This window comes from Hippichthys cyanospilos, chromosome 13, assembly GCF_059441005.1.
Source record: "Hippichthys cyanospilos isolate Australia breed blue-spotted pipefish chromosome 13, RoL_Hcya_1.0, whole genome shotgun sequence".
NCBI lineage: Eukaryota > Metazoa > Chordata > Actinopteri > Syngnathiformes > Syngnathidae > Hippichthys > Hippichthys cyanospilos.
Window position 1 is genome coordinate 13,863,676 of NC_142381.1, and position 27,787 is coordinate 13,891,462.

Genomic DNA, 27,787 nt, shown 5'->3' on the forward strand with positions numbered 1-27,787 from the left:
TTCTAAAGAAATTAGCGATCAGGTTCAAACACAAATGTTCTCAGGTGGCATTTTGTTTGAGTCGTTTCGTGTTTTTGTACGAGCATGTAAACGCGTGCGAGCGAGAGGATTAAAGCATTTAGGAATCCCAGTGGTCTATTTAACCTGATGGTGAGTCATGGTGAAATGACAACACCCTGAGAACATAGACAAGAATCGAGGCTGCTCGGAAAATGATCACAATTGACCTCATTTCTTCTTACGGACAACGGCATTTGCAATGATTCGCTCATATCCAGGCTTTTGCTTATACTTATTATACTTACTACATTATTTCTGGACTCTCTTGACATTGCTGTATATGGACACAATTTTAGGACCGCTAAACAGAGACAGGAATTCCAAATGAAAGATTTGTTCCTCGCTTCTCAGGTAAAACAACTTGAACTCTTATGGGAAGTCTTACTGCAGTATTTTTTTTTGGAGTGTGTGTGTGCTTGCAGTATTTTTTTTTGGAGTGTGTGTGTGCTTGCAACAAATTACGAGTATTTCAAAACAATTGTTTACCATGCAGTTAGCCGTTAGCACAAACGTGCTAACTACTGTATTTTCTACACTGTAAGGTGCATCTAAAACCCTGAGTGTGCCTTATGATCTATGAATCTTAGAATGATTTGAATGATTACATGACAAATAATAGGTCAAAAATCATATTAATCAATTCCGGAGCTATTAGATTTAAAAAAAACAAACAAAAAAAACGAAATATTACAACAAGGCATTTCAAAACCAATACACGATATATTGAAAACTGAATGTTGTATTGCAATACCCGTATTGCATCACTTCGTATTGCAATATATCTATTATTGCCCATCACTAACCTATATATTCATTTCAGATTTAATAATGTGTTTGCGGCTCCCAGTATTGTCTTATCCGTGGTAACTGTCAAAATGGTTCTTTGCTCCAAACCGGGTAGTCAAGAGGTATTTTTTCCCCATTCTTCAGATAGTTTTTTTCATAAATCATCTTTATTCTTAATTTGGTTGAAATGTTTGTCGACCTTATCGGATTGTTTTGTTGACATTTCCGTTAGCGTAGCTCCATCTAGTGAATGCATAACGCAACCAGAGCCACCACTGTAGCTTCTATTCTATGCGCCTTACAGTGCGGTGCGCGCTATATATGAAAACGTTTTTAAAATAGGCCATTCATTGGAGGTGCGCCTTATAATTCTTATAGTGCGGAAAATACGGTAGCCAAATCGTCAACATTGACAAATTTGTCTAGTTCCACATACGGTGGCATTAGTGGTTTAGTTTCTGTACTTGTTAGCACAAGATATCCAGCTATAACAAGCTAAAATAAATAATGATTTGTTTTGTTTTGCTGTTTCAAATTCATATCATGCCATCATTTAGTGGCTATGACATAGGGAAAACATTGCATAAATTCCTTCAGATATGATAAATGAAACCACAATGAAGTCCTGCGTTTTGACTTTAACTTTTGAGATCTGCACAATAGATTTTCTCAATTTTATTTTAGAGCTTATTGATTTTTGCTTTTTATTTTTGATTATCTTTTTTTGAAAACATTTTTTTTGTACCTCTTATTTAGATGACTTAAATGTGTGCAAAGATATGCCATCTTGTTTGCTTCAATTTACATTCGATAATTGTATATAGCAGCACTACCAATGCATTCTACATTTGATACATGTAGGGCTGGGCAATAAATCAAACTAGTTTGAAGATGGCATTCTGTTTAATACTGTGTTTGTGGAATATGAACCGAGCTGCAAAATGTACCCGTTTATTTAATTGATCTCCAGTGGCTGCTAGTTTCCCTCTTGCTGTCATTTGAAAGTGACATCACAATTACCCAGGGCTCAGATAACAACCAATCACTGCTCCGCTTGCAAATGTCACATGACCTAAGTCAGAAAACAGGTGAGCAGTGATTAGTTGTTATCTGAGCCCTGGGTAATTGTGATGTCATTTTCAAATGACGGCCAATGACGAAATTGTTGCATTTTTTTAAATAATTGTTCCCATAAATGCCTCTTTGGCTTACTTTTGACAATTAGTTCATCTATTTCAAAGTGAGGTCCAAGTCCGTCTGTGTCTGAGCTAATTAAAGTTGAATTATTGATACACTTGTGAATTATTCATAGAGTGTAATTAGCCACGGAGACAATGGTGAACGCAGGTACACGAAGAACGTCTCGGGCAAGATAAGACCTTTCTTTTTCTTGATTGTCGCCAAACGATGGATATGTTGCCATCGTTTTTGTCCTTGACTCCACTTAGTTCCCGTGCCTCACCCATCGGACTATCCTTCCCCCATTGCTATGACTTTAGCTAGCTTTAGCGGTGTCAGGCGTGTCTTGAGGGATGAGACTAAAGAGCTATGTCTTGCTCTTTTAATTTAATTACTCCTCCTCCTTTTTGGCTCCCTCCTCCCATTCCGTTTCTCGCCGTATATCACACCCCTCCTTTCTTTCTAATCCGCCCATCTTTATGTTTCTTTGTCTCTGGCTCTTCTCTTACTTGGATGCTGGTTCCTGAGGTGGGGAGAAGAGGTGAAGATGCGGAATTATCGTCACCCTGGTCGCTTATCAATGCAGATATTGATTTAAAAAGTTTCACATTGTGATCCAGTAAAGGTGTGTGTGTGTGTGTGTGTGTGTTGGCTTCTGTGTGGGTTGGCCTAGGCTTGACCTTGATTACCACGGTGACGCTGAGGCTCCTCATTAGTGCTGGACTGGAGGAAACAGTTGAGTAATGAGGGAGCCGTGTCGTCCCAAGGCACGAAACACACGCGCACGCACGGACACACACACGCACGCACGCACACACCGATGCAGCACTTGGCGTTAGCGTTTTCATGTACCTGCTGACACCTGCACTTATGCAAGAAGCCACACACACGAACATGCGCGCACATACTTGTGAGTACATCTCAGTCTCATGCCCCCCCCCCCCCCCCCACACACACACATACACACACTCGCTTGTCTCGCCTCACCTTCTGTTTAGTGTTTTTCTCTCCCACACACATTCTGCCTCGTCCCCCGTCTCTCGTCTTCCTTTTTCTCTTCTTCCCACCAGACAGACCTGGCAGACCTCGCTGCCCAGTGACTTCCTACAGACTTGGAAATGTCTCAGTAGCGTCCTCTAGTGGCGTTGCTCAAATTGCAACTTCAGGAGGCTCCCAATACCGCCCATAATAGTTTGAATCGTGAAAGTATCATATGGAAATTGCTTTGACAAGTTTAATTTTAAACACATTTATACCCAACATGCTCAGTGTCTTGTATATTTACAATATGGATTGCTTAAAGGGCCCATATCATGGAAATTCAACAGGGCATTTTAACCATGTTACAATGTTGATGTCTTACCCTAAACACCCCCAAAGTATTATTTTCCTTCATTGATGTATTTATAAGCATTCCTTGCTTATTCCGCGCTCTCAGCACTGGCCCCACTGAGCTGATGAAAATGGCTTGTAAGAGGCAATATGACGATAACAGACACTGTACACAAGGGCTACTTCATGTGTCGACTGCTTAGCAAATGTCACCGCCTGCATGATATCGCACTGGGAGGAACATCAGGACATCAGTCGTCAGTTTGTTTGGTTTTAATGCGGAAGTTGGAGAGGAGAGATTTTATACCGAGTCGGCCAAGTAAACAGCAACCCTTCATATATTGGTTACAAAATTTGACTGTAGAAAATATCCACGTGACAAATGTGTTTTGGGGAGAACACAGCCAGACATTCAACATTTGTAATCAATAATTTGCTTTCCTCGTGAGGATAAGCGGTCAAGATGACGGATGATTGGATAGTTCGTGACTGGCCGACACAAAACCCCACCGCCAATCTAGTCCGTCTCGCAGACAATCTCGATTTGAATACCCATGCTTTTAATTTCCCCAACCTGAACCCCATTGAGATTTTCTGCAATTTTTGCATCCCCAAAAAGTCATGGAAACCAGACCAAATAATACATCTCATGGTTGCTTGTCAGCTATCTGTCTGAAATATTTTCACAGGTAGCTTCCTTAACTCTCGCCAGGCAAGTGAGTCCAGTTGTAACAGCGCTCATGGTGGTCCCATGAGACCTATTTGCAACGGTTTCTTTGCTTTGCAACCGGGGTCAAAAGAGCCACGAGCACAGGGCAACTCCCGGTTGGTCCTCCTGAGACAAAGCCATTAGCTCTCCCGCTCTGCCCAGCAATCTGTATAGTGAGCAGGTAGGGGAGGGTCTCCTCTGTTGCTAGGTTACAGGTGTAGTAGAGGTGGAGATATTGGGATATGAGGTGTGTGTGTGTGTGTGTGTGTGTGTTTGTCAGTGGGTGATAGGATCAGGGTGGGGACACATCTGGAGGATGCAAGGTGTGGCGCATGGGGATGTTTTAGCGTGGAGTGACAAAAATCTGTTCATGCTTTTCGATCCCGCTAGATAGATTCCCTCACCTTTTTTGTACATTCCAAACTAATTAATGTTGTAACACCTAAAAGCAACACATGGGATTTAGTACTTTTAAAGAAAAAAAAGAAGTTACATACACATGGATGGCAAGGGGGAATGCGTTAACAAGTTGTTGTTGTTTTTTTCCCCCAATACATACTTCCTGGCGATACAGGTGCGGTGTTGGTAATTGTACAATGCTGGCAGATCTCAGGCCTGCGGTGGTCTTGTAATTCATTCGGTGTGCTGTTGTATTAATCACAGACTGCTTTAGACAACGCTGCTCGCCGAGCAGCTGTTCGGCTGCAATCATGGAGCGGTCAGCCGCCGCTAATCTGGGTCATTTATCAAGCCATAAGAGCGCACGTAGCAAATGTGCGCCCGATAAAATGTTCACACACACACTCACACAAATCGATGTCTGGGCGGGGCTTGTAGAATGATGGATACTTGGCTGGTGTGTAGTCAAAAATGGGAGGGATACAGGTATTTACTTGAAAAATCTTGTTTATCCTCCAAACATAAATTCAAAGGAAAATGTGCAAGTTTTTAAGATCTTTTAATAGAATTTAAAAAAAGAAAAAAGTCACTCAAGGAACAAAGCCACACCTGAGCCATGCGTCTTTTGCTGTGTTTCTTTTTCAAGTAAATCTAAGTCCTCATTTTTTTTACACTGTATTTTCATATTGTTAATCCGTTTCTGCCTTCCTTCCAACGTTTTCCCTTTCTTTCCTTCCTTCCAACTCTTCTTTCATGCACTCATCCTTCCTTGCATCCTTATTTCATTTGTTTCATCCATCCAACCTTCCTTCCTTTCTTCCTTCTTTTCAAACATCCTTCCCTTCATACAGTACATTAAATCTTGCATGCATCCTATCTTCCTTCCTTCTTTACCTCCTTCTTTCCGGCCAACCTTCCATGCATCTACCCATGCTTCCTCCCTTCCATCTTTCCATAACTCCTTCCTCCTTTCTTTCCTTCCTTCTTTGCTCAACCTTCCTTACTTCCTTCTTTCCATACATTCATCCTTTCATGCATCCAAACTTCTATGCATCCTTCTTTCCTTTCATGCATCATAACTTTGATGTCATCCAGTCCTTCCTTCCTTCCTTCCTTCCTTCCTTCCTTCCTCTTTCTTCCTTCCTTCCTTCCTTCCTTCCTTCCTTCCTTCCTTCCTTCCGCACATCCATCTATCCTTCATTCCGTCCATCTTTCCATACATTCTTCCTTTCATGTATCCGACCTGACATTCTTTCATCCATTATTCCTTCCTTCCTTCCTTCCTTCCTTCCTTCCTTCCTTCCTTCCTTCCTTCCTTCCTTCCTTCCTTCCTTTCTTCCTTCCTTCCTTCCTTCCTTCCTTTCTCTTTCTTCCTTCGTTCCTTCCTCTTTCTTCCTTCCTTCCGCTTTCTTTCTTCCTTCCTTCCTTCCTTCCTTCATCCCTTCCATCTTTCCATACATTCTTCCTTTCATGTATCTGACCTGACATTCTTTCATCCATTATTCCTTCCTTCCTTCCTTCCTTCCTTCCTTCCTTCCTTCCTTCCTTCCTTCCTTCCTTCCTTCCTTCCATCCATCCATCCATCCATCCATCCATCCATCCATCCCCAGGTCCCGTGCTGACTTTTTTTTCGCATTGAGGGACGAATGTTTGCAAAAACGGCAGCCGCATGGTTCTCGGCAGGCTTCAATCACAGTCGCAAATGTATGGAGAAGTTTTGGGATCTCGAACGACTGCCTGACCCCCAACGTTTGCCCCTCCGTGGGATAGGGGCTTAAATGTCAAGCCCAGTATCATCCAGCATCCTCGGGCCAGTACCTGAGCGGAATGCTATTTACCCCTGCCCAAGTGAATTTCATCCAAGCGCGCATCAGCTTTCTGATTTATCACCTCCCAAGTTGCCAGACGTTCTCTTAAAACCCAACCTGCGCCGAGCCCGACCGCACGAAGCGACAAAGCGGATAGACGTACAGCGAACAGATTGCGCAGTAAGAGCAATTAGAGTGGAAGAGGCTTTATCAATGCTGACAGTGATCTGAGGACGGAGTAAATTATCTTTATTTGCTACTCTCGCGTTCGATCGTTTGCAACGACTGGGTTCTGCCTCCGGGTCCTGATTGAGATGTGATGATGCTTATCGATCCTTTTCAAATCTACCGCCTCCTTCACTCGCTTGCTGATATCCACGCAGCTTTTCAAAGCATCTGTCCCGATGAGTGACGACGTGTCTTGGAAAGGAGGCGACAAAGTGTGTGTGCGCGCGTGCGCGTGTGTGTGTCAGGCACTACCGCTTGATCTGCCAGGCTGTCTGTTGTTAGCTGCCTGTGTCAACACACTCGCTCCCTGAACGAACATTTCCACAGATCATGTGGTTTGGGCTCAACAGGTCTGCCAAGCTATTCCTGAAAAAGAAGTCAACCTCTGAATTTATATAACTCTGTGTGCAACATTCAGCAGAAAAAGAAGAAAATCCATTTCAGAAGCGGAGACTCAAATTTCAATGGTGTCAAACCTTGTGTGACCAGATTTTGAAAACTGAGTTGACTTGCGACTGTTTTCATCTTGGTGTGTCAAATAATAAAATGTTTCCACACGCCCCCTGCCATGTGCTCACAAGCTAAGCCTCGCTCTTTGGTGCATTAAATAAGTATTTCTATTGGTGTTTTCGATTTCCTACTGCATGGGCGTTTAGGGAATGCAGGCCCAAGTCAACGGCCGAACGCTAGTGAGTACAGGATGAATTCTTCATGTCCCGATTTGAAAACAAGCAAGTAATGTGTGAAGGTAAATACCGTTTCATTAGCAATAAAAAAATCGACAGAACGTCTCAAAACCGGTTAAACTGGGTTTTCTTGTCACACTAGTAATGAATTTCCAATTAGTTTGATCTTAATTTGAAAAGAAGTGTTCAGGGACTCATACCCTCATTTGTTCTTGGACAGTGGTTCTCAACTTTCTTTTTTTTAACTACGGTCCTCCTGTGAAGTATTTTTTTTTTTTTCGGCCAACTATTCTCTAAGCATTTTGAAATGAAATAAAAAGATGTAAATGAAACAAATTGCTTTGCCATCCTGTCTTATAAAAAAAAAAAAAAACCTTTGGAACTACATTTGTTGTGCTATCTCTTAGCATTTTATATTCATCAACTCCAGAAGATAGAGTAACATCATCTGTTTTATATCTGGCCTGTCCAATGAAAATTGACTAAAAACAATAGGCACCCATGTAAAACTTGGCAAAATAAAGGCATTCATTGTTGTGCAAATGAATCACTGTAACACAATTTAGCAATAAGTTGCTTAACCCCTGTGCAGCGTTTTGGCCAATCCTTTGCTCTTTTCATCAAAGGCATTCTACATTAAAACGTTGAAAGAAGACACCAGGGAGCTGAAATTTCAACCAGATGGTGACATTTTTACTTTGAAATGGCGTGAGCAAATTAGTTCAGGGTAGTGCCACAGCTTGGCTAAAATATTGCTAGTAAAATTTAGAAGAAGTTGTCCGACAAAGTGCTGCCCAATGTTCCATTTAATATGCTCTTAATTTGAAAAGAAAATTGTTCCTTTCATGACGTGAATAAGCAGATTCGATTTCCTGATACCTGCAGAAGCCCTGTTAAAATCTCACATAGCCCCTGAAGTGCCTTCACGTACCCCTTTTTGAGAATTGCTCGTCTAGGAGATAAGTGAGCTCTTCAAGTGAATCGCTTGCTCCTGCGCTCACATCTCACTCAGCTCCTGCCTTTGACGCTATTATAATCACTCTTCAAGGGGTTCACTGCTAGTTAGTGTGAATGGCCGAGGGACCACGCTGTCCAAACCTTAAATGACCCACACTCCCGCTCCCTATCTGGCTCTCACTCCTCTCTCATACTGTGATCAAAAATTTAGGTCATTAGATGAACAATTTGCAAATGAGGTGGAGAAAGTGGAGACGGAGGAGTGACTGGAAATGCGTGTGAGCGTGTGTGGGTGTTCTCTGACGCGATGTGTGCGACCATTTTTGAGACCACTCTATGTAATGAGTGGAACAAGATGACAGGGTGGGTCACTAAGTCCTCTATGGCTTAAATCATACTGGCATCTGGCTTCCACCCCCCCAACCCGTAAACACACACATACACATACAGTACATAACCTTACATTGTCAGTGAAACCTAAGTGTGTGGAAAATGATGATAAAAGCTTCTCCTTTCACACGTTTCTATTTATAATCGCTTTGCTTGCTCTTCCAGACATTATGTGGATCTATTATTTGGTATTGTGTAATAAATTTGTCTCCAAGTATCAGTAAGGAACAATTGTTTTATTTTTGCTCCCAAGCTGTACATTTTAATTGACTCTTCGATAAACTGGTAGTAATTGGTAGAACTAGATTTTTTTTATTTTTAATTCAGATTATTTATTATTCATGTTCAACATGACACCAAAGATTTGCAAGTTGTGGTCAAATCTGTGGTATAAATGAGGATACATCCAGGCACAGCGGCCGACTTTGGCCGATAGCCGAAACAGAGAAAAACATGTCTTTCTATTTTCAAGTCCGAGCATTTTCAGGATTTCAGAGGAATTTAGGGGTACGTTAGAATTTAAGCAATGGCTGTTACAGATGCTTTCGGACGTTTGGGCCGTTTAGAGTATTGGCCGAAAGTAGCCACTGTGCCCACTAAAGGGTTAAGAGATCCTGCAGATATTAGCAGATCGAATTTAATGCTTATTGATGTCTTGAAAGGAACAGTTTGTTTTTCTTTTCAGAGTAAGAGAAAATTAATTGTCACATGAAGCAATGTATTGCTGAATGTTATTTTTATTGACTCCTTTGCGAAACATTATATTACTATTTTTTTCAATCAAATATATTACTTTTTAAAATTTTACATGGGTATGCATTGTCATGTGTAAGTTTTTCAGCAGAAAAGCCGGAAAAAAAAAAAATGATGTTACACGATCTTTTTTCTCAATTTGGCGGATAAAATATGCCAATTACAACTGTAGTTCCAGTTTAATAAATCAGACATGGATGACAGAACTCTATTTGAAGGCTTTTTTCATCTAAAAATGCTTTATACATAGCTGAAAAGGAACATTTAAAAAACAATAACAAAAAAAAACACTGTCCTAAAACACCAGTTTTCAAATGGATGTACAAATACTTTCAAAATTAAGAGCAAATTAACTGTAACAGGAAGTGACATATTGCTGAAGTGATATTTTTGTGACTCCTTTGCAAAATGTTGTGTGCTTTTATTTGTTAAGATTAATATATGACTGTGCACTGTCATTAGCAACGCAATTATGCATCAGACCAGACAGAAATAAAACAGATGATGTTAATCTATCTTCTGGAGTTGCTGAATAAAACATCTCTAGATACCGCTAAAAAGTTTACCAAATCAAACACGTGAGGCACAGAACTTATTCTTTTCAGCCAAAAAACAATGGCACTACTGGTTTGAGGGTGATTGGCCGACAAAATATTTGACAGGGGGCACATTCTTGCATAGAGGTTTGAGAACCATTCTTATAGCCCATTAAATTGGTATTGTATTTAATTGTATTTAAGGCTGCTTTTTTATTTTTTTTATTTTTCATTTCCCTTTAGTCAATACAGAAAACAGGGAAGTAATGTTGGACACGGTAATTGATTCTGATCCATTCTGCTTGAGACTATAAAATGACAACCCCCTTCTGAGCACTATTATTCTGCCCTCTTATGAAACAGGCTTGGAAATGGGACATTCCCATTCCATTTCAGCCAAAACTGTGTTCAAGAAAAAAAATTAATGGAATTATTTTTAGCAGAATGGAACCTTTTCTAAATCCCCATGTAAATTTCAGAGTGTAGCGGGGGGTCTAAAGGTCATTGTATGAAACAAAAGCTGATATTTTTAGTGACGTCTGTCCTTAATCTGCTTCTTTGAATTGCTTCATTTTTTTTTCTTTCCCATAGCAGTCTTACTTCTGTAAGGGATTGATTCTCTTATCACTGAAAGGGTGAATGAAATGGAGGATTACTGTATGTTGGAGACACACACACACACACACACAAAATGGACTGAATGAAGGACCCCAACAGGGTTTAACTTTGATCGTCAGCACAACATCCGCTCGCCGTGCCCACCGGGACTCTTCCACTTTCTACTTTCACAATCTCAGGTCAATGTATGTTCTCAAAGCAGAATCCACCTCTGGTAGCTGGACACGGGCTCCAGCAGAGTCCGGACTTGGAGACTGTAGGTCTACAAGGGGGGTTTGTGGTTTATGTCACCATCTCATTGGCCATGAGAGCAGTTATAATAACGTTCTACACATTATGAGTGGTGCGCTTTGATGGTGTGTTTTGTTTGGTTGTCGGCCAGATGTGAGCATGTGGCGCAGGTTACACTTTTAAGTTTTTCCTCTTCTTTAATCTTAAAGATAATAAATGGGCCACTGAGGTCATTGCTTTTATGAAGTGACCGAAATGTGAGTTGAAATAGATTTAACAGCCTGCCAGTATGACTTTATGTCGGTGATACTTTTCACAAATCCTCCAATATAATCATTATTAAGTGTGTCTGAAAATGATTAGATCATGTAAAATTGACTTTGGCTTGCTAGCTTCTTTTGTAAAGCAAAAATTGTACAATGGAGCCATATATTTGAATACTGTGGGGGTGTTCTATATTTTTTACTTCTGATACAATACCAGTATTGCAGCCTAGCGTAGTTTCCAATACCAATATTGATATGATATCAGCAAGCATGATAAATGCTTTTATTTATTTATTATTATGACATGTTAGAAGAGACCTAGTACTAAGTAATACTATTCAAAGAACAATCAGCTTCAGTAGGTATGAGAAGATGCCATATTCAAAATCAAAATCTTCATGCAAGGAACGGCAGCTCTTAGATAAGAAAAGGAGCGGATTCTGGAATGGATTGCTTGTATATAAGTGTATAATCCATTTCTTAGCTGATATGTGATCTATATATGATATAAATATTACGCCACGTGCTGTTTTCAAAAGGGAATTTGGACTTTTTATTACTTTTTCAATTGTGTCCTAATGTATCCGATATGCCACACTGCTGCAGTTCTTTTTTAAGAATTAAAGATTAATTCCAATCTGCCTTGGTTATTAAAAAAAAAACAACTCCCTATCGGCCGGGCGCTTGATTTGAACAAACTGGCCTTTTTGAGTGCAGTGGAGCTAGCCTATGACATTCAGTTATATTTAATGTTCCAGCTTTTTGTTGCCACAACACTCAAGTGGCTTTTTCAATAAACCAGCTTGTGTTGGTACATCGAGTCCACGCTCGGCCCTCCCGGATATAACATTGGGACAAGCTGCCGTGTAATCCCCTGGAGGAGCGCCAGGAGATGTTCATTGTGGATTTGTGTGCCGACTCTTTGAAGCCGTGTTGACTTGAGCTTTTCAAAGGACACGTCCACTCACGTGGTCCCCTGCCTCGCCCCCGCCGCTGTGCCCGTCGTGATCGATCCGACGACGTCCCTGTCCCGCATGTCATCTTTTTTTTTCTTTTTTCTTTGACACAGCGCTTTTCTCCGCACCGCTTGGTATTCTGGAGTGGCAACGCTAAGATCCATGGGCTCCAATCGTAATGCCGCGCCACGGCTTTGGGGAGATGCGGGGATGAAACGAGTGCGAGGGAGGGAGCCAGTGAGATGACAGGTCAATGGCTAGTTGATGTGCTTTTGCCACCAAAGCCTCGGGCTTAGAAAGAGAAAGACACAATGCAAAAAGAACAGTGGAAAGTGAAAGTCTGGGGTTGCACACAGGGAGTAATAAAATGTCATTTTTGCGGGGTTACTTGAACACTTCTTCGGAAGGCTTTCATTTCAATCTGCTTGTATCGGTCAGAAAACTTATTCCGCATCATTCACACATTCTGATGCTGAACTGAAGGAGAACAAACAGGTAGTAACTCAGTCTTGCAACTAGACATTGTTTATTGACATGCTAATCTCACATTCAAAGTTAAATCAGTTTGTTTTTGTTCCAACAAGGGTATGTGAAATAAAAATAAATATATCATATTTTTCGGACTATAAACTGCATCGGCATATAAACCGTACCAGCAAAAAAACAAAACGATAAACCATACTGAAGTACAAGCCAAGGTCATGATCTCAGACTTTTCTGCAGAAAGAGACTGAAGTTTGATACCTTTTTTTAATTTAACATTGCACATAATTCATATATACAATCGTACATACATACAGTACACACACACACACACACACGTGTATATATATATATATATATATATATATATATATATACACACTTAAATACATACTTAAATACATACAATCACATACAGTGTATATCAAATTACTCATCCCAAACTTTTATCCAAGATCTTAATCATTTTATACATAATTTTTACCTTTTTAATATTATATTTTTAAAACTTTTTGAATACAGCCGCACTGGACTATAAATCGCATGGCTAAAATCATGTGGCTTATAGTCCAAAAATTACAGTACATTATCCATTTTCCTATGTTTGGAACTTAAGGCCCATTCTGTATTTAAATGATTGTTTACAAGATTACATTTTAAGATTTTAGATTACATGTCTAGATAACCACAGATTGATTCAAGCAGTAGCCAGTTGTTGTTTTGTTTTTGTTTTGTTTTTTTTCCTAATCCTATTCTTTACTGGTTCACACATCTGGTTAGGTCTGTTACAATATCAAAAAATACTACTCTAATAATTGTGGTTTTCTTGTTTTGCAAAACAATCAAAATATGACTAAGGCCATTATTCTATTTGGTAAAAAAGTTGTTTCAGTTAAAGCAGTGTTTCCCAAAACCTTTTGTGTGGAACCCAGCTATTGAGGATGAAATTATTTTCTGCCTCCTTACCAAGTGTCGCCTGTAGTAATAAAGTGTTCATGATAACCCCCCTGCCCTTCACTTGTCAGGACCCCAGGGTCACGACCCCCAGGTTGGACACCGCAAAGAAAAGCAGCATCTTGACAAAAACGGTTTACGTTTGAGGAAATAAAAACATTGTAACCCCTGCATAATCTTTCCTTCCACACTCTAGTGTGTAGGTGCAACAATTGATCAGTTGATAAATACATTCATTAATAACTGTTTTATAATTGGTTAATTGTTTTAATACTTCTGTCAAAATCTTCAATTCATCCTCTTGATGGTAAATATTTTTCAGATTTCTTTCACTGTGTTTTTACGTTCTCAAACAAACCAGATTAACCGATTTTGCAGCCGTACTCAAATCGTATTATCTGAAACTTTCTGTGCTCATAACATGTAAAATTCCAAGTATTGTTTTTCTGCGCCTGTTTATTTATGGCTCTCCTTTTTTAAGGTTCCACTCCAAAGTGTTGTCATTATGCCTTCTTCCTCAAGAATCTCATCTCCCGCACTACGTTGCCTTGGTGATTACCAATTGTGTTAGCCAGGCACGTAATAAGACAAAGTATACAGTTTCATCATGTGCGCGTTCCAACTAATTTTTAGCATTCTGTTTGTACAAGAATGATTATTACATTCTGTTCATTATCAGTCCCTATTGGTGCGTAGGGCAGATGGTGAGTTTGTGCTCAATTTATGTGTGAGTGTTATTTATGTGAAGACAGATGTGCGGAATTACTTGACAGGAAGTGTTTGTTCAAGATAGGAAAGAGACAGAAGGTCTCATCTCCTGATATGGCCATTTCATACATCAGGTGTCAATTTGCACTCTGTTGGGTCCCACTCGGGGGCCCCGGCTGTACACACAGCCGGGGCCCCCGAGTGGGACCCAACAGAGTGCAAATTGACAGAGTGCAAATTGACTATATATATATATATATATATATATATATATATATATATATATATATATATATATATATATATACATATATATATATATATATATATATATATATATATATATATAGAATCAGTTGTTTGTGTATGTGTGTGTGTGTAAAATCATCTTTTCAAAAGTAATAAAAGTGTGTCTCCGTGTTGTCTTATCCGTGGTCCTTTCTCTTAAGTGACTACAATTAGTGCTGCAATGATGAGTTTAGAGGAGCTGAAAAGTCTCAAGTTATAGAATGTTCCCAGTGGCCAAAGCCTGCAAATTGGAAAGAGCAGTACTGTTTTACACTTATTCCTCCTTAATATAATTTCTGTATATTTTCTATAAAGTACAATGTCACGTAGGTCTATTTTTATTTTTACAATACACATTACGTTGTTTTTTTTTCGAGACGGGAATGGATTAATTCTGTTTCCACGGAACAAATTCAACTTGTCTGACAAGGCACCACAGCAATTTCAAAATGATCTGATCTGTGCTCCATAATAGTAATCCCATCTGCCCATTGTGTGTCTGTGTAGCAAATCAATGTTGCAACAGGCTGTAATACCACCTTTTTGTCGCGACGGTCACACTGACACAGAAAGCAGATGCTACACAACATGAGAGATTCAACAACAACAGCACACCCACTTTCCCACTCAAATCTCCTTCCGTGTTACTCGCAGTCAAGATCACACATCATCCACGGGAGGGGAAACGTGTGCCGTGCGAGTGCCCATTTTTGGATTAGATTACCCAATTAGCTGCTTAGGTTTGGCATTTCGACATAACTGGCAAATGACGCCGGTGTGGGCGTGAAGGTTGTTTATGAGAAACACATTATCCATTTCCTCATTTAAATAAATAACTCCTGTTGGTGCTTGGTTTTGGGACTTCATTCGCTGACCTTCATATATTGAGTTGTTTATTGAACCAGATAAAAATTCAAACTTACTTATACAAAATGAAGACACGAGGAGCATGGAGACGATGCTTACATTCAATTTACCACATAGTCAACTGTTTACCATTATGCCAATGACTCAAGGTGTCATTATTTGGCATTATAAGGAACACAATCAAACTACAATTGTTTGAATTTGGGCTTTTGGGGGGGTTGAGGATCCAGATCTAGTTTGATCATTAAACCTAAATAAAAAATAAATAAATTAAACACTACAGTATATATGGAAAGCAGTCATTATCAGTCTATCGTTTGGCTATATATCAAACTAATGAAAAACACATTTTCGTTGTTGTTGTTGGTATTCTATAGAATCCATAAAATCTTAACTTTTCACCTCAAAAAATCTTTTTTCTTGCTTTTTTTTCCCAAAATCAATAATTTCGTGGAAAACCGTTGCATGTAGTAATGCATGGTTGCTCAAGTAATAACCAATCACGACCTAGCTTGTGAACATCATGATCAAGCGCAGAAAACAGATGATTGGTTGCCACTTGAGCCCTAATCAACTGTGGTACAATTTTCAGTCAAAAATGGCTGCCGGATTAAAATGGATAGATTTTTTTGGTTTGTATTAGTGGGAAAAAAATGGCATGAGGAATAAAATGGATGGATCGTTGTTGGGTTTTTTAAATCAAAATGTCAATTTTAGACAAGTGGGGGTGCTTTAATAATAGCGTTAGAATTCTTCAGTGAAATGTACTTTGTGTTTTTAGGCCGGTATGATCCGAACAGAGCAAGACGAGTACTTCATCGAGCCTGCGGAAAGAGGCGACGGAGTGATTGAGGAGGAGGAGGCGGGCGGAGGAAGAACGCACATCGTCTATCGCTCTTCAGCCGTAAAGAAGGAGCCCATCGACAGCGCAGCGGGAGACTTCCACTCCAGAGGTCAGTTTGTGACTCACGCGCCACACTAGATCTGTCCCTGCCATAAAAGACCGTTTGATGTGCATCTCCATACCCGAGGTAACGCACCATTCAAGGATAGTGAAGTTTCAAACGGAACGCTTTGATCTTGTTTAGCTCACGTTACACCTCAAGAAACGTTAGCCCTTTTACCACCATGATAAAATAGATCAATTATTATCGTACCCTATTCTGTCATCTGCGCAAACACATTCAGCCGCCACTAAAAAAAATTATACAGAAGAAAAGGTGTGACACGGAGATGTTAGCGGCGGTTTTTCATACTCAAGGTCTAACAGCTGTGGTTTTGTTTTTAATACGTCGCCGCTTTGGATTCCTCAACAATTAACCTTAGCCTGTTCTGTGCAGTACCGCTAATCTAAGCATGATATTATGATTCATACATTGGTTGTGGTGGTATATCAGTGGAGGTAAAGGGACCCCTGGGTGTACTGGAGATTTCAATTAAAACAAAAAAAATGCAAAAATCACTTTAAAAATGTTTTGGGAAAATATGAATTCATAAAACAAATATAATTCAATTCCGATTACTCAATTTCATTTTTTTTAAAAGCCAGATTCTCCCACACACTAGAATGTCAAACCATTCTGGCTAACTTGTCACGTGCCACCTCTCGTTACTTGTCAAGTTAGTGATTTATTTTTGTGAACTGATCTCTCTAATGATCCCAAAAGAGGACACTCTAAATAGAATAGTTTTTGTGGATAAATATTTATTTATAATTATTTATTTTTGCAAACAAGTCTGACACTTTATGCTGATTATTTTTATTAATAATTGTTTATAATTTATTTTTGTGAACAGATCGCTACTGTAATGTATATGTATAGTGGACACATTTATACACATACATTTATACACGTACACACAGACACTCACACTACAGACATAAACAACTCCTTATATGGTATTATTTTGAAACTTGTAACCGCCTTCTTTGTAATCTCTGGAATAAAACGAGGAGGAGAGCCCCAGAACACCGGAAGACCCTGGTGCTCTCTCCCTCTTTTGCAAAAGATCGTGTTTGACTCAGAGTTTTGGCTTTTCTCCAGTCTCTCATTAATGATAACTCTGACAGTACTGTTCCTGTCATGGTAATAAAAAGCATTAAATTAGATATGCTTATACCTTCAGAAACCCTGTTCAAATCTCACATACCCCCTGAAGTGCGTTCACATTCCTCAATTTGAGAACCACAGGCTGAAGCGACTGTGATGTCATTTTCAAGTGGCACAATGGCCCACCCCAAGATGAATAAAAAAAAAGATTGATTTGTATTGCTTAATTTATATTACACAAATGTTATATTTATCAGAACACCATAATTGGATTAGTGGGAGCAGAGATATTGTAAAGAAAAGTCCTTTTAAATTCAATTCATTCACACTTACAGTACAATATTTTTTTCAAATTATGCTCCGCAGAAATCAACTCTCAAGTAATACATTGAGAAATGACCCTGGCCTAGAGGCTATTCATCTCGCTTCAAGGGGATTCGGCATTACTGAAGGAAAAACTATAAAAGAAACATTTCATGAATTCACTGAATATCATTTGAGCATATTTCACCTTCAGTTGCCGACCGAACTCGTGCAACACCTCACAAAATGCTTTTATCCATATGAATGTGGAAGATGACCCGGATTAGCATTCGATGAAATTAGTGTAATGCCAAACACAACTCATTGGTTAAAATGTATAATGTTTTTATTCACAAGGCTTACAACGTTTATTTAGCATTTTTTAACAGTAAAGTGTTAAAATGTCTATAAAGAATTTGATGAGAAAAATAATTTTCAAGTAAAATCGATGCCTTTCACTGCCATGGACGGGAATTCTCATCTTTTAAAATATTAATAACAATAAGTAATCCAGTTATTTTTTTTTATACATTTTTTTATGGAGGCTCGCTTATACCCTTGACTAATGCTTACCTAATATAAGCCAATTGAGCACTGTAGTGATAACTGTGACCATTGGATGGCAGTGTTTCCACACTTACAACACAGATATTACCTTCATGAAATTCAAAGTATGGAATGGAAATTAATCTTTCATATGGTAGCGCTGCTATATACATAGACATAGCACACAATATTCTGTCTGCTTTTGAAAGGTGAGTGAAAATGCAGAATACACTGGCCCTCTAGAGGTGTCCTTTTACGATAAAGCTTGGCACTAAAAGAGTTAAGAAAAAAAAACCTTTTGCCTAAAAATGACATTTACTCAGGGCTCAGGTAACAACTACAGCTCAGCTTGCAAATGTCACATGACCAAACTCAGAAAACGGCTAATTTATCTCTAGCTCTGAGTACATATGTGCGTACAAAATGTGTTTGGAAAGTCAAGTTTATTTATAAAGCACATTTAAAAACAACCTCAAAGGGCTGACCAAAGTGCTGCACAATTAATAAAATACTTAAGAGAACAAGTTATTGACCACAAATATAATAATAAAACAGTAAAACAATGATAAAATCAATATAAAAACAGAGGCTAAAAAACAGTTTAAAACAGACAGCCAGAGCCAAGATTACTCGTCTAGCCTGGAGTGAATGCTAGAGAGAAGAGCAGCGATTTAAAATGTTCAACTGACTGAGCAGCCCTAACTTGAAAAGGTAAGCTGTTCCATAACTTTGGTGCCGACACAGAGGAGGCTCGGTCACCGCGAGAGGCAAGCCTGGACCCAGGGATTTCCGGGAGCAGCTGGAATTATTTGTATTGAAAAAAATCATTATAAAATCTAATACAGACAAAATATTAAGTTTTTACTCCTGTTGATGGATACTTTAGTGTATTATCAGTAACGTGTGTTATCACAAATGAGATTTCAAACACTCATGCAAACCAGAAAAGTTCTAAAAACAATGGTATGAGCAGTAAATGCATCTAAAATACCACATAACAAATACATTAGCAAAAGACTGACTTGCTTTTGTCCATCACTTATTCCCACTCTACTTTTCTTACCAATAATCTTCCATCTACTCTTGTTAAGTTTTTAGGACAGGTGTCGACGTTTGAAACATGCTGCGAATTTTGACCCGTTGATGTCTCAATTTTCACCTGTCTGAAAAATTGGCGGATATTTTGAAGACGGTTCCCTTAGGAAATGAAACGGAAGACATGAGGAGAAGAAGCTGCGAAATGTGTGTTCCCTCGTGTTTATTGCGGGGGTTACGTTATAGCAGTGTTTCTCAAATAGTGAGGCAGGTCCCCCTGGGGGGGCGCGGATGACCTCTGGGAAAAAAAAAAGGTTTTTGCCATGTGAAGTGTAATTGTGATCAAATAAGGATTAGCGTCTTGTTTTTCAGGCACTTTGATGCACTTGGGTTTTTTTCTGCTTAGACCAGGACTGTCAAACACGTTTTAGCTTGCGGGCCTTTTAGAGTAAAATCTATTCCCAAGTATTCTATTCCCGGACCAATAAATTCATGGTAATATATTTATAAAACTTTATAACAACAAATTTGTTTTTTTTATTTCATTTATTCATTTTTTTTTATTTTTTTACAGTCAAATAGTAAAAGCACAACATCTCTATTAATCATAAAATAACATTACAAATAAAACATTTCAAGCTTTTCATTTATTACAAAATTTAGTTCATATGTATACCTTACAAAATCATCTCGCGGGCCGGATTAAACCAATTTGTGGGCCTGGACCAGCCCGCGGGACATATGTTTGACACCACCGGCTTAGCAGAACGTTGACCTGTGAGGACGTTAGTGTAATTGAAATCCACAAAATTGAAATTAAGCCTTTTTTTCTGTTTTTCTGGTTTTGTATGAATGAAAATCTGTGATCATCAAACCATGATTTTGAGAGGGAACCCTGTAATTAAAGGCCATGATTTTGTTTTGAATATATATTTTCAATACATACTTATTATTAAGTAAAGGTCCAAGATTGGATTCCCAAAGACACTTTCAAAATGACAATGAGCAAGAAGCTGTAATCTCCTGAAACACACATTCCTTTATGTCCACTGTTGTGTCCATTTTGTCTCAGCAAGACGGAAAAATAAATTGCCTCCTACCCAAACACATGAGACATCATCAGAAAGGCCAGAATGTCCTCGAGTGAAAACACCAGGACTTAGTTAACGAGTCAAAAGATATAGACCAAAAACAAATGTCAACCACAGTGGACCCAAAGAAATTGTCCGGGTACTTAACATTCTTTGTTCTGTAAATTTGTGCAAGAATTGACATTTGTTTGATTACCACAAACTTCTAAGAGCAAATAATGAAAACGAGAATCGTTACCTAACCATCAGGTCTGTCACCCAGTGCGTGCTGGAGTCGAAATGAGATTTCTAATGAGGGTTTTGCAAAGACTGTGTCTTCCTACTCGGAGCATATGACACTCCAATGTCTAATAATACACAGAAGAAGGAGAGAGTTTCCATAGGAACACCCAGCGAGGACACACTGCAGTGGAGTAACACTGATCCGCTCCCAGATGCCGCTGACACCTGAACACACCCCGCACGGCGACACGGAGATGCAAAATGCTCTCGCACACGCACAGGGAGGGCGTAAGCACACGCAGTTGCTTTGATCACGCATGTACACACGCGCACACACGCAACGTGCGTGTTCCTGTTGCCTTTGCTTCCTTCTTTTCTAATGAAGAGTGGGGTGTGGATCGATAGCGTGGGAGAAAGCAGGACCTCGCCTCTGCGCATGTGTGTGCGTTTGGCGTGAGTTGTGTAGATGTCTGCCTTGAAATGTTGCAGACAAGCAGGCGTTTGAATCTCTCTGTGGTTTGTCTTTAGTATTCCGGGGTGCGAGTTTAGCCGTTACATCCGCTCACTGTCATGTCAACGGAGAGATCATTATCGCTACTCGGGCCGCGTACATTCAAACGCAACACGCCCTTACGCTCTTATTCCCCCGGATTGTCTTTCATCCTTCCCCGCGGATCAATCAGGGCCATTAGGAAATTAATTGATAATCGATCAATCATTTCTGGAGATCTCCTTCACCAAAGTCTGTTTAATTCGCTGGCAGCTATTGAATACCAGACTCATTTCCTGGCTGAAGACAAAAGGCACGGGGGTTATATTTAGCAAGGCGAGATGAGGAGGGAAACGAGATTGATCAGTTCCTCGCGCCATGAACCGAGGAGGTGTGAATCGATGTTCTAGGAGGAAGGAGCAGGCGTTAGCATTCAGATGGCATTCCGCGATTAATTGCCGCATTTTGGGCTGGGCAAGTCTGGTACCAATTTTCCATTTGTTTCTAGCAAATTCAGTTTTTCAACTACTAATGCGTCCAGTGTGCTCCGGAGAAAATTTCCTCCCCTCGCAACTATATGTTTTAATTGTCACATGATTATTTCAATAGTGATTTTTTTTGTTTTGATTAATCATGATTATTATTTTTTGTCATGAAATTAGTTAGAGCTCTAATGCAGAATATAAATAACTTCATGAGCCCTTTACTTCAACTCAAAGACAATATCGTGTATTTAAAAACATAAGAACTTGTTTAATTTTATTCAGTACACAAAAATAAAATGTCAAATCAAGTTTCTTTGTATGGCCTCGAATCCCCACAGCCTCAAAGGGCTTGAAAGGTGAAAAGAAATCACAGCATCACTCAGATCACAAATAGACAACGGGATTCCCTTGATTAAAGCTATCAGAAGAGAAAACTCAAAAACCCCATCTGGGGAAAATAAGAAACCTTGAGGAAGGACCGCAGGTGGGAGGAGCCCCCTTCCAGTCTCAAAAGGTTGCACTAGAGCCCGAAAATAGCAAGTGTCCGCTGCAAAGATCGTGGCATCTTTGCAGGAGATGCCAGTGAGTGAGATTCTCCTTAATAAAAATGAAAATTATTCTTATAAATCTGCAATCTGTCTCTAAAGATTGCAAATGCTACTTATTAGCTTGCTACATTAGTTAGGATAACCATGAATAGTGAATTTGTGCTGTAGAACTTTCACAGCTTTCGAGTAAAACAAACAAGAATCTCTTTTTAGATAAGTACCAGCCCAGTAGTATAATCAAGTTTAAGTCCTAGTAAAAACACAGTCCTTCGCCTTTTGTCTTTCAAGAGTCAACGAGTTGTATCCAGTGCTTTATTAATTATGAATAACTAAAAGCACTTTTAAGTGTAAAGGTAAATAATAGCAGTTAGCAGTATAACGATTAAACACTCTTAATTAGCTTTGGTAAATTAAGAGATGAGGCTCCTGACACTTGTGATGCTACTTCCCTTGACTTCTCTTCACACCCTTGTGAGGCTGCAGCTTCTTTTGAAATGAAAAAGAAAATATCACACCAATAATAATCCCGTTAATGCTAGCTGACATCTGTGACTAAAGTCTGAGAATTGGGTTATATATAAATCAGATATTTTTGTCTGCTTTTCTTCCGTTGACTTGATTTTAGCGGCAGTTTGTGCGTGATGCAGGCTGAATGTGTCACGCGGGCGGATGTACAGTATCCTGTTCGTAAACCACGTAGTACAACCTTGACATGCTGCTGAGGGGAGCTTGGAGGTGAGGTCAACAGGGGGTCAGCGCTGCTCTTCGCTGCCGTTTAGTATCGGACTCCCACAGGAGATGATGGAAGATGTCTGGAAAAGTGAATTTTTTTGTGTGTGTGTGTTTGTGTCTTCTTCACGTGTCATGTTTCAGATAAGGGATGGTTTATGAGGCGACGCGTGACGCAGCTCTTTAAAACGCGTCCACTTTGTACTACAATGGAGAGAAGTGCATTTAAGTAGCGCTCACACACACTGAGTCACATAGACGCGTCTAGGCAGATGATGAAAGATGCCTCATCTGTGCCAAACAGTTCATCAGGACCAATTAGCACGATAACGTCTTGCGCGAGGTCATTTTTACAGTGACTTGGGAATCCAACCTTTGACCTTCTTTATTTAATTGCTCTCCTGTGCCAAATCTTAGTTTTTTTCTGAAGATAACCACTTTAATGGCTATAGATGTCAAAGATCCATTTTTACTAATCTGGCGGTGATTAAGTTCTCATCCACTGCCATTGACAATTATATAAGTCAAAAATCCATTTTAAATGGGCCAGCAGTCAATAGGTTATTATGCTCATGAGACCCAGCCTATTCATTCACATCTGTTGTAGTGGACATTTGTTTTTTTGTTTTTTTGTTTTGCGTTTGACTCATTCAATCTCGCCCCCTAAATCCCGATGTGCTCAGTCGAGGACATCCTGGCATTTCCATCTGCATCCCATGTGTTTGGATGCAATTAACTTTGTTTTCCTGCTGTGATAAAATGGACAAATTAGTGGACACGAATTATTTGACTGGGTCATATCACACCCAAGGAAACTCAAATCAGAACCCCTGAAGACTAACGACGAATCGAGTGATTGGTAAGAGGTTATGTTTTTGGAAGCAAAGAGGTTAAGCTGGAAAGTCAGATTAATTCCCATCCACTTGGTTCTTTTAGTTTTTAATCTACTGTTATGATTTTGCGTGTCTAAAGAAAACAATTCTGACCTCTCCCATCTTCTTCTTTGCCCGAAAGCTAGTTGGCCGTCCAAGCTGTGTAATTAAAATCAAAAGCTGTCTGTCCTGCACATTGTCAAGCTTCTGTTTTGAGCTCTAAAATAAGGGGTTTTGGACTAACATTCCATGAACTATATATAGTGCATGCACTCTGTGTCCTTTGCCCGTGCGAGCCTCATTTTTCTTTTTTTTTTTTAACAGTGAAGATCCAAAGCATTTTTCCACAGTGTAAATTTTATGGCCTTAACCAAGCATGATTGAATATGAGCTTTAGCCTTTTCAATAAAAAAGGTTTAAAGAATGTTCGTCACTGAAAATATTCAGAAACGGCCCGCCGTGAGAGAAAAGTACATAAAACAAAATGCAGTACTGAGAGCCTGGTATGATTTTTATTGACTTTGGTAGGCACAAATCATGTGCGTGTTTATCACCAATGTACAACAGAAGAATTTTTACAAAGTTTTGCATGTGTCTTAGAAACTATGTCGTTTATTGTTTTTTTGCTGTTCTCTACAGTATGAAGTACAGAATGATTTTTTTTCCCAATAATTTAAAGATTCTGCGCTTAACTTTTCAACTTTTAAAGTCAACTCTTTAAAAATAATTTTCCATCGTTAATTTCTCACCCAAAACGCTCCCAATGAGTTATTTTCCTTCATTAAAGGATTTATAAGCATTCCTTGCTTATTTTGCGCTCTCACGCTGGCCCCGCCCGTGCAGAGGATTACGGTTTAAAGTGCGTTTAGGACAATAGGAGCAATTGGTACCTCCCCTACACCTCCCCGTACGGCCTATGCAAGAAGAAAATACTCATGGACCTGATCCACATCTTTTACTTTTGTTTTTGAAAAAACTGAAAAGGATGAAGTGGCCAAAATTTGTGTTTGATAGTCCAGTTATGTGTTCCCCAATGTCAGCAGTAAATGAGTCACCCTCATAGGAACTATTGTTATGAATGCTGGGTTCCCACAGAGACTGATTTGATGGCAGAAATGTGTATTAGTGAGACGTTTTTGCATTTTGATATTAGTAAAATGTCTGTTTTTGGCTCTGTTATTCACGCTGTTGGAATCGTCTCCATTAGCCGCGAGACTCGTGAGGATGAATAGCCAAGATGGATGCGTCTTTTGTGGCCCGCCGGCCTTGAACGCGTCATGAAGGGGGCAAGGCAGGCACAAGCAAAAAGACGTTTTACGTCCAAGGAAGAAATATCGGTACCACAAAACACATATTACAGTAAATAAGAAATTAAATCGCCAATGTGCCAAATGTAACATAAATGCATATATTAAACTGTGGAAAGTATCAAATATTATGTTATAGGTCCTTTAAAGTATTATTTATCTGAGTTTTATGTACAGTGTGGGTCAAAAGTTTGGAAATAAGTAATTCCCAAAATACAACGGTGGCAGGTACCAAATGCATTCGTGACTCTGATGCCATTGGTATTGATTTGCATCATTAGGATACGCAGTACATCCTTGTTCATTTTTAAAACAAACCCCCAAAATTGATTGAACCAGTTAACCCTCCATTCACAACCATCCGTGCACATTCGTACAGTATACAAGTGAGCGAAGCCCAGGTGGGCCTCAGGCAGGAAATTACTGTGTGGTGAGGGTAAGTATTTTCTGCTACCAGCTGCTTCCTCCCTGCTCCTTCGTGGCCGTCGGCGTGATCCCCGGAGGGCACGGCTGGCTTATTATCACACATAGCATATATGTGTGTGTCTTTTGTTTGTATGTGTCAACACACACTTTTTGTTTCTCGCTTGTTTAACAAGTGACTGATGCCGCTCACGCGTCCAGCGGTGTGGGTTCGTCCGTGTGTGTTGTACGCCCCAGTTGCAGTTGCCCACCCGCTAGGAGGCTCCCAGCAGGCCTTCCATTGCGCGTAAACCAGCGTGTTACGACTGCTGTTGCCATCTTTAAACTGGTTGCGCACATAATAGCAGGGAGGAACTGACGGACCTCCGCTCACACTGATTGTTTTTGTGTGGGTTTGCGCCTGTCAATGAGTGGGCGATAAGTGGGGAACCCTTGAAGGGATAAAGGGGTATCGTATTATCACAGCTGTGATGGAGAGAGTGCCTCTGTAATCAGAGCGATCATAGTGTTTTGACAAGATTAGCACCTTTCTGCCTCTCATGCGGTTCTCAGAAATCCACTGCTTGTTGTAGATGTCTCGCTGCTAAGTGCAGCACTGTCTATTTCTGGTCTGGATTGAGAGACCGAAGAAGGTTCAGGATCTTTTTTTTTTCTTCTGCAGTTTGCACTCAATTTGAAAAAAAAAAAAAAAAAAATACACATTGTGTAATAGTTTGCATTTCTTATTTATTTAGCAATATAAATATCCATTACAAGAGGAATCACAAAGCAGCATTTCAATACAAAAGTATTTAACAGACAATATATGTCAGTTTTTTTCCGCTCAAATAAAGATTTAAATACACAATGTTATCAAAATATGACAAGTGAACTGAAAGTCAAACAAAAATAGATAACTGGCCTGAGCCTGAGATTGGCTGAGATAAACCAATCAGTTCCTTTTTTTTTTTTCATATTCTCCTCTTGCCTTTTTACTATAATACATGGTTATAGTCATTTTTTTCTATACAATAAGAAATACACTTTTAAAAATAGAATTCATATAATTCATAGTAATGTCAAGGTTAAATAACTTTCAAATTTCAATAAATTGGAACACTTGTAGCATGAATTAGGGGATACACATACTGTATGTATATACATTCTACGTATATATACAAGTACTAGTCAATAGTATACGTATACACTACACCTTCAACTTCATGTGCCCCCAAACAAATGAAATTCAGTCTATTTACTCCTGAGTTTGAAATGACACTGGTGTTTGAATGCATCATGAGTGCTAGTGCTAACGCCAAAGACTTGTGCCATATAATAAAGTGACATCATTATTGTGTGTGTGTGGGGCCAGCTCCCGCCCACGACATAATTTTATGTGGCCTGCGAAATGCTGAGTATGACTTAAAGTTTCTGACTAAAATAACCATAATCTCCAACTTGTCTTTAATGTTTAAATTTCAGGGGAAACAGCAAGCATTTTTTGTTCTCAATCCCTGTTTTGAGCTTTGGCTTACGTTTTCTTCATGTAACAAAGTGGAATACTAAGTTTTTATGTCCCCTTTTGACGGCAAGTTTCCCTGCTTTACGGCACCAATAACTATCATGACCTGTGGGGTTGGCTGTGTTTATGTTGTTTTGCCTCCCTCTTCAGGTGTTTTTATGTAATTGCTCTTATTTCCTGTTCGCATCAAACTGTTTGAGCTGCAACGCGTCAGTAAGATGCTGGTCTGCTATTGGTCGGTTTCAGTGTCACAAAGATGCCGACATGCTAAAGTCCTGATTTTGTGTGAGTGCTTACAATATCGTATTTATTGTGCATTATAGTGCTTAGTTAAAACTTTAATTGGGTTAGCCATGGGTCCCAAGATTGCTAGTGATGTTAGAGGTAGAAGTAAGAAGATGATTAGTACGGAAACGAAGCTGGAGATAATAAAAGAATACAGTACGAAGAAGGCTATGCTAGGCTAGGCTACCCTTGCTGGGGATTCAGGCTGTAAGTAGTTCAAGTCAACGTCACTCAAAGGTGAATAAAATTCCATTTTCCCTTTATATATTTTTTGATTTATGATGTTATTTAATTTTATACATGTATATGTAAGTAGAACTAACCATACTATTTTGTTACCAATTTTTAATGTGTATACACAATTTTGATGTTTTGACGCATTTCACCAGAGGTTTCTATTACCCACCATACAACAATTCCGCCTTATGATGCCAAACCCGGAACGGATTAATTTGGTGTGGCGTGGGTCCACTGTACTTAAAATTTATTTTACTTCAGTCATAATGGCCCTCAAACAGAAACTATAACCACAATGTGGCCCATGATACAAATGAATTTGATACCCCTGCCCTAACACTTTTCCAAGTGCCGTTTCGGCGTGTGCAGGTTTAGCATGGAGCAGCAGGTAGAAGCTGTGTGACGACAGTTACGTGCAGCGGGCCTCCCCGAGGGTGGTCAGTGTTCTGCGTTGGGCTCTGTTATGTA

At 39.5% G+C, this 27,787-nt stretch overlaps 1 protein-coding gene across 2 annotated transcripts in view; it reads left to right on the plus strand.

Moving 5' to 3' along the window:
* Nucleotides 1–27,787, plus strand: part of LOC148413946 (A disintegrin and metalloproteinase with thrombospondin motifs 2-like) — a 116,947-nt gene that overhangs the window by 38,236 nt on the left and 50,924 nt on the right. For both annotated transcript variants that reach the window (XM_088431176.1, XM_088431177.1), the window contains exon 3: nucleotides 15,976–16,147. In XM_088431176.1, the coding sequence (XP_088287302.1) occupies nucleotides 15,976–16,147 (172 nt within the window). The remainder of the gene's footprint in view (nucleotides 1–15,975; nucleotides 16,148–27,787) is intronic.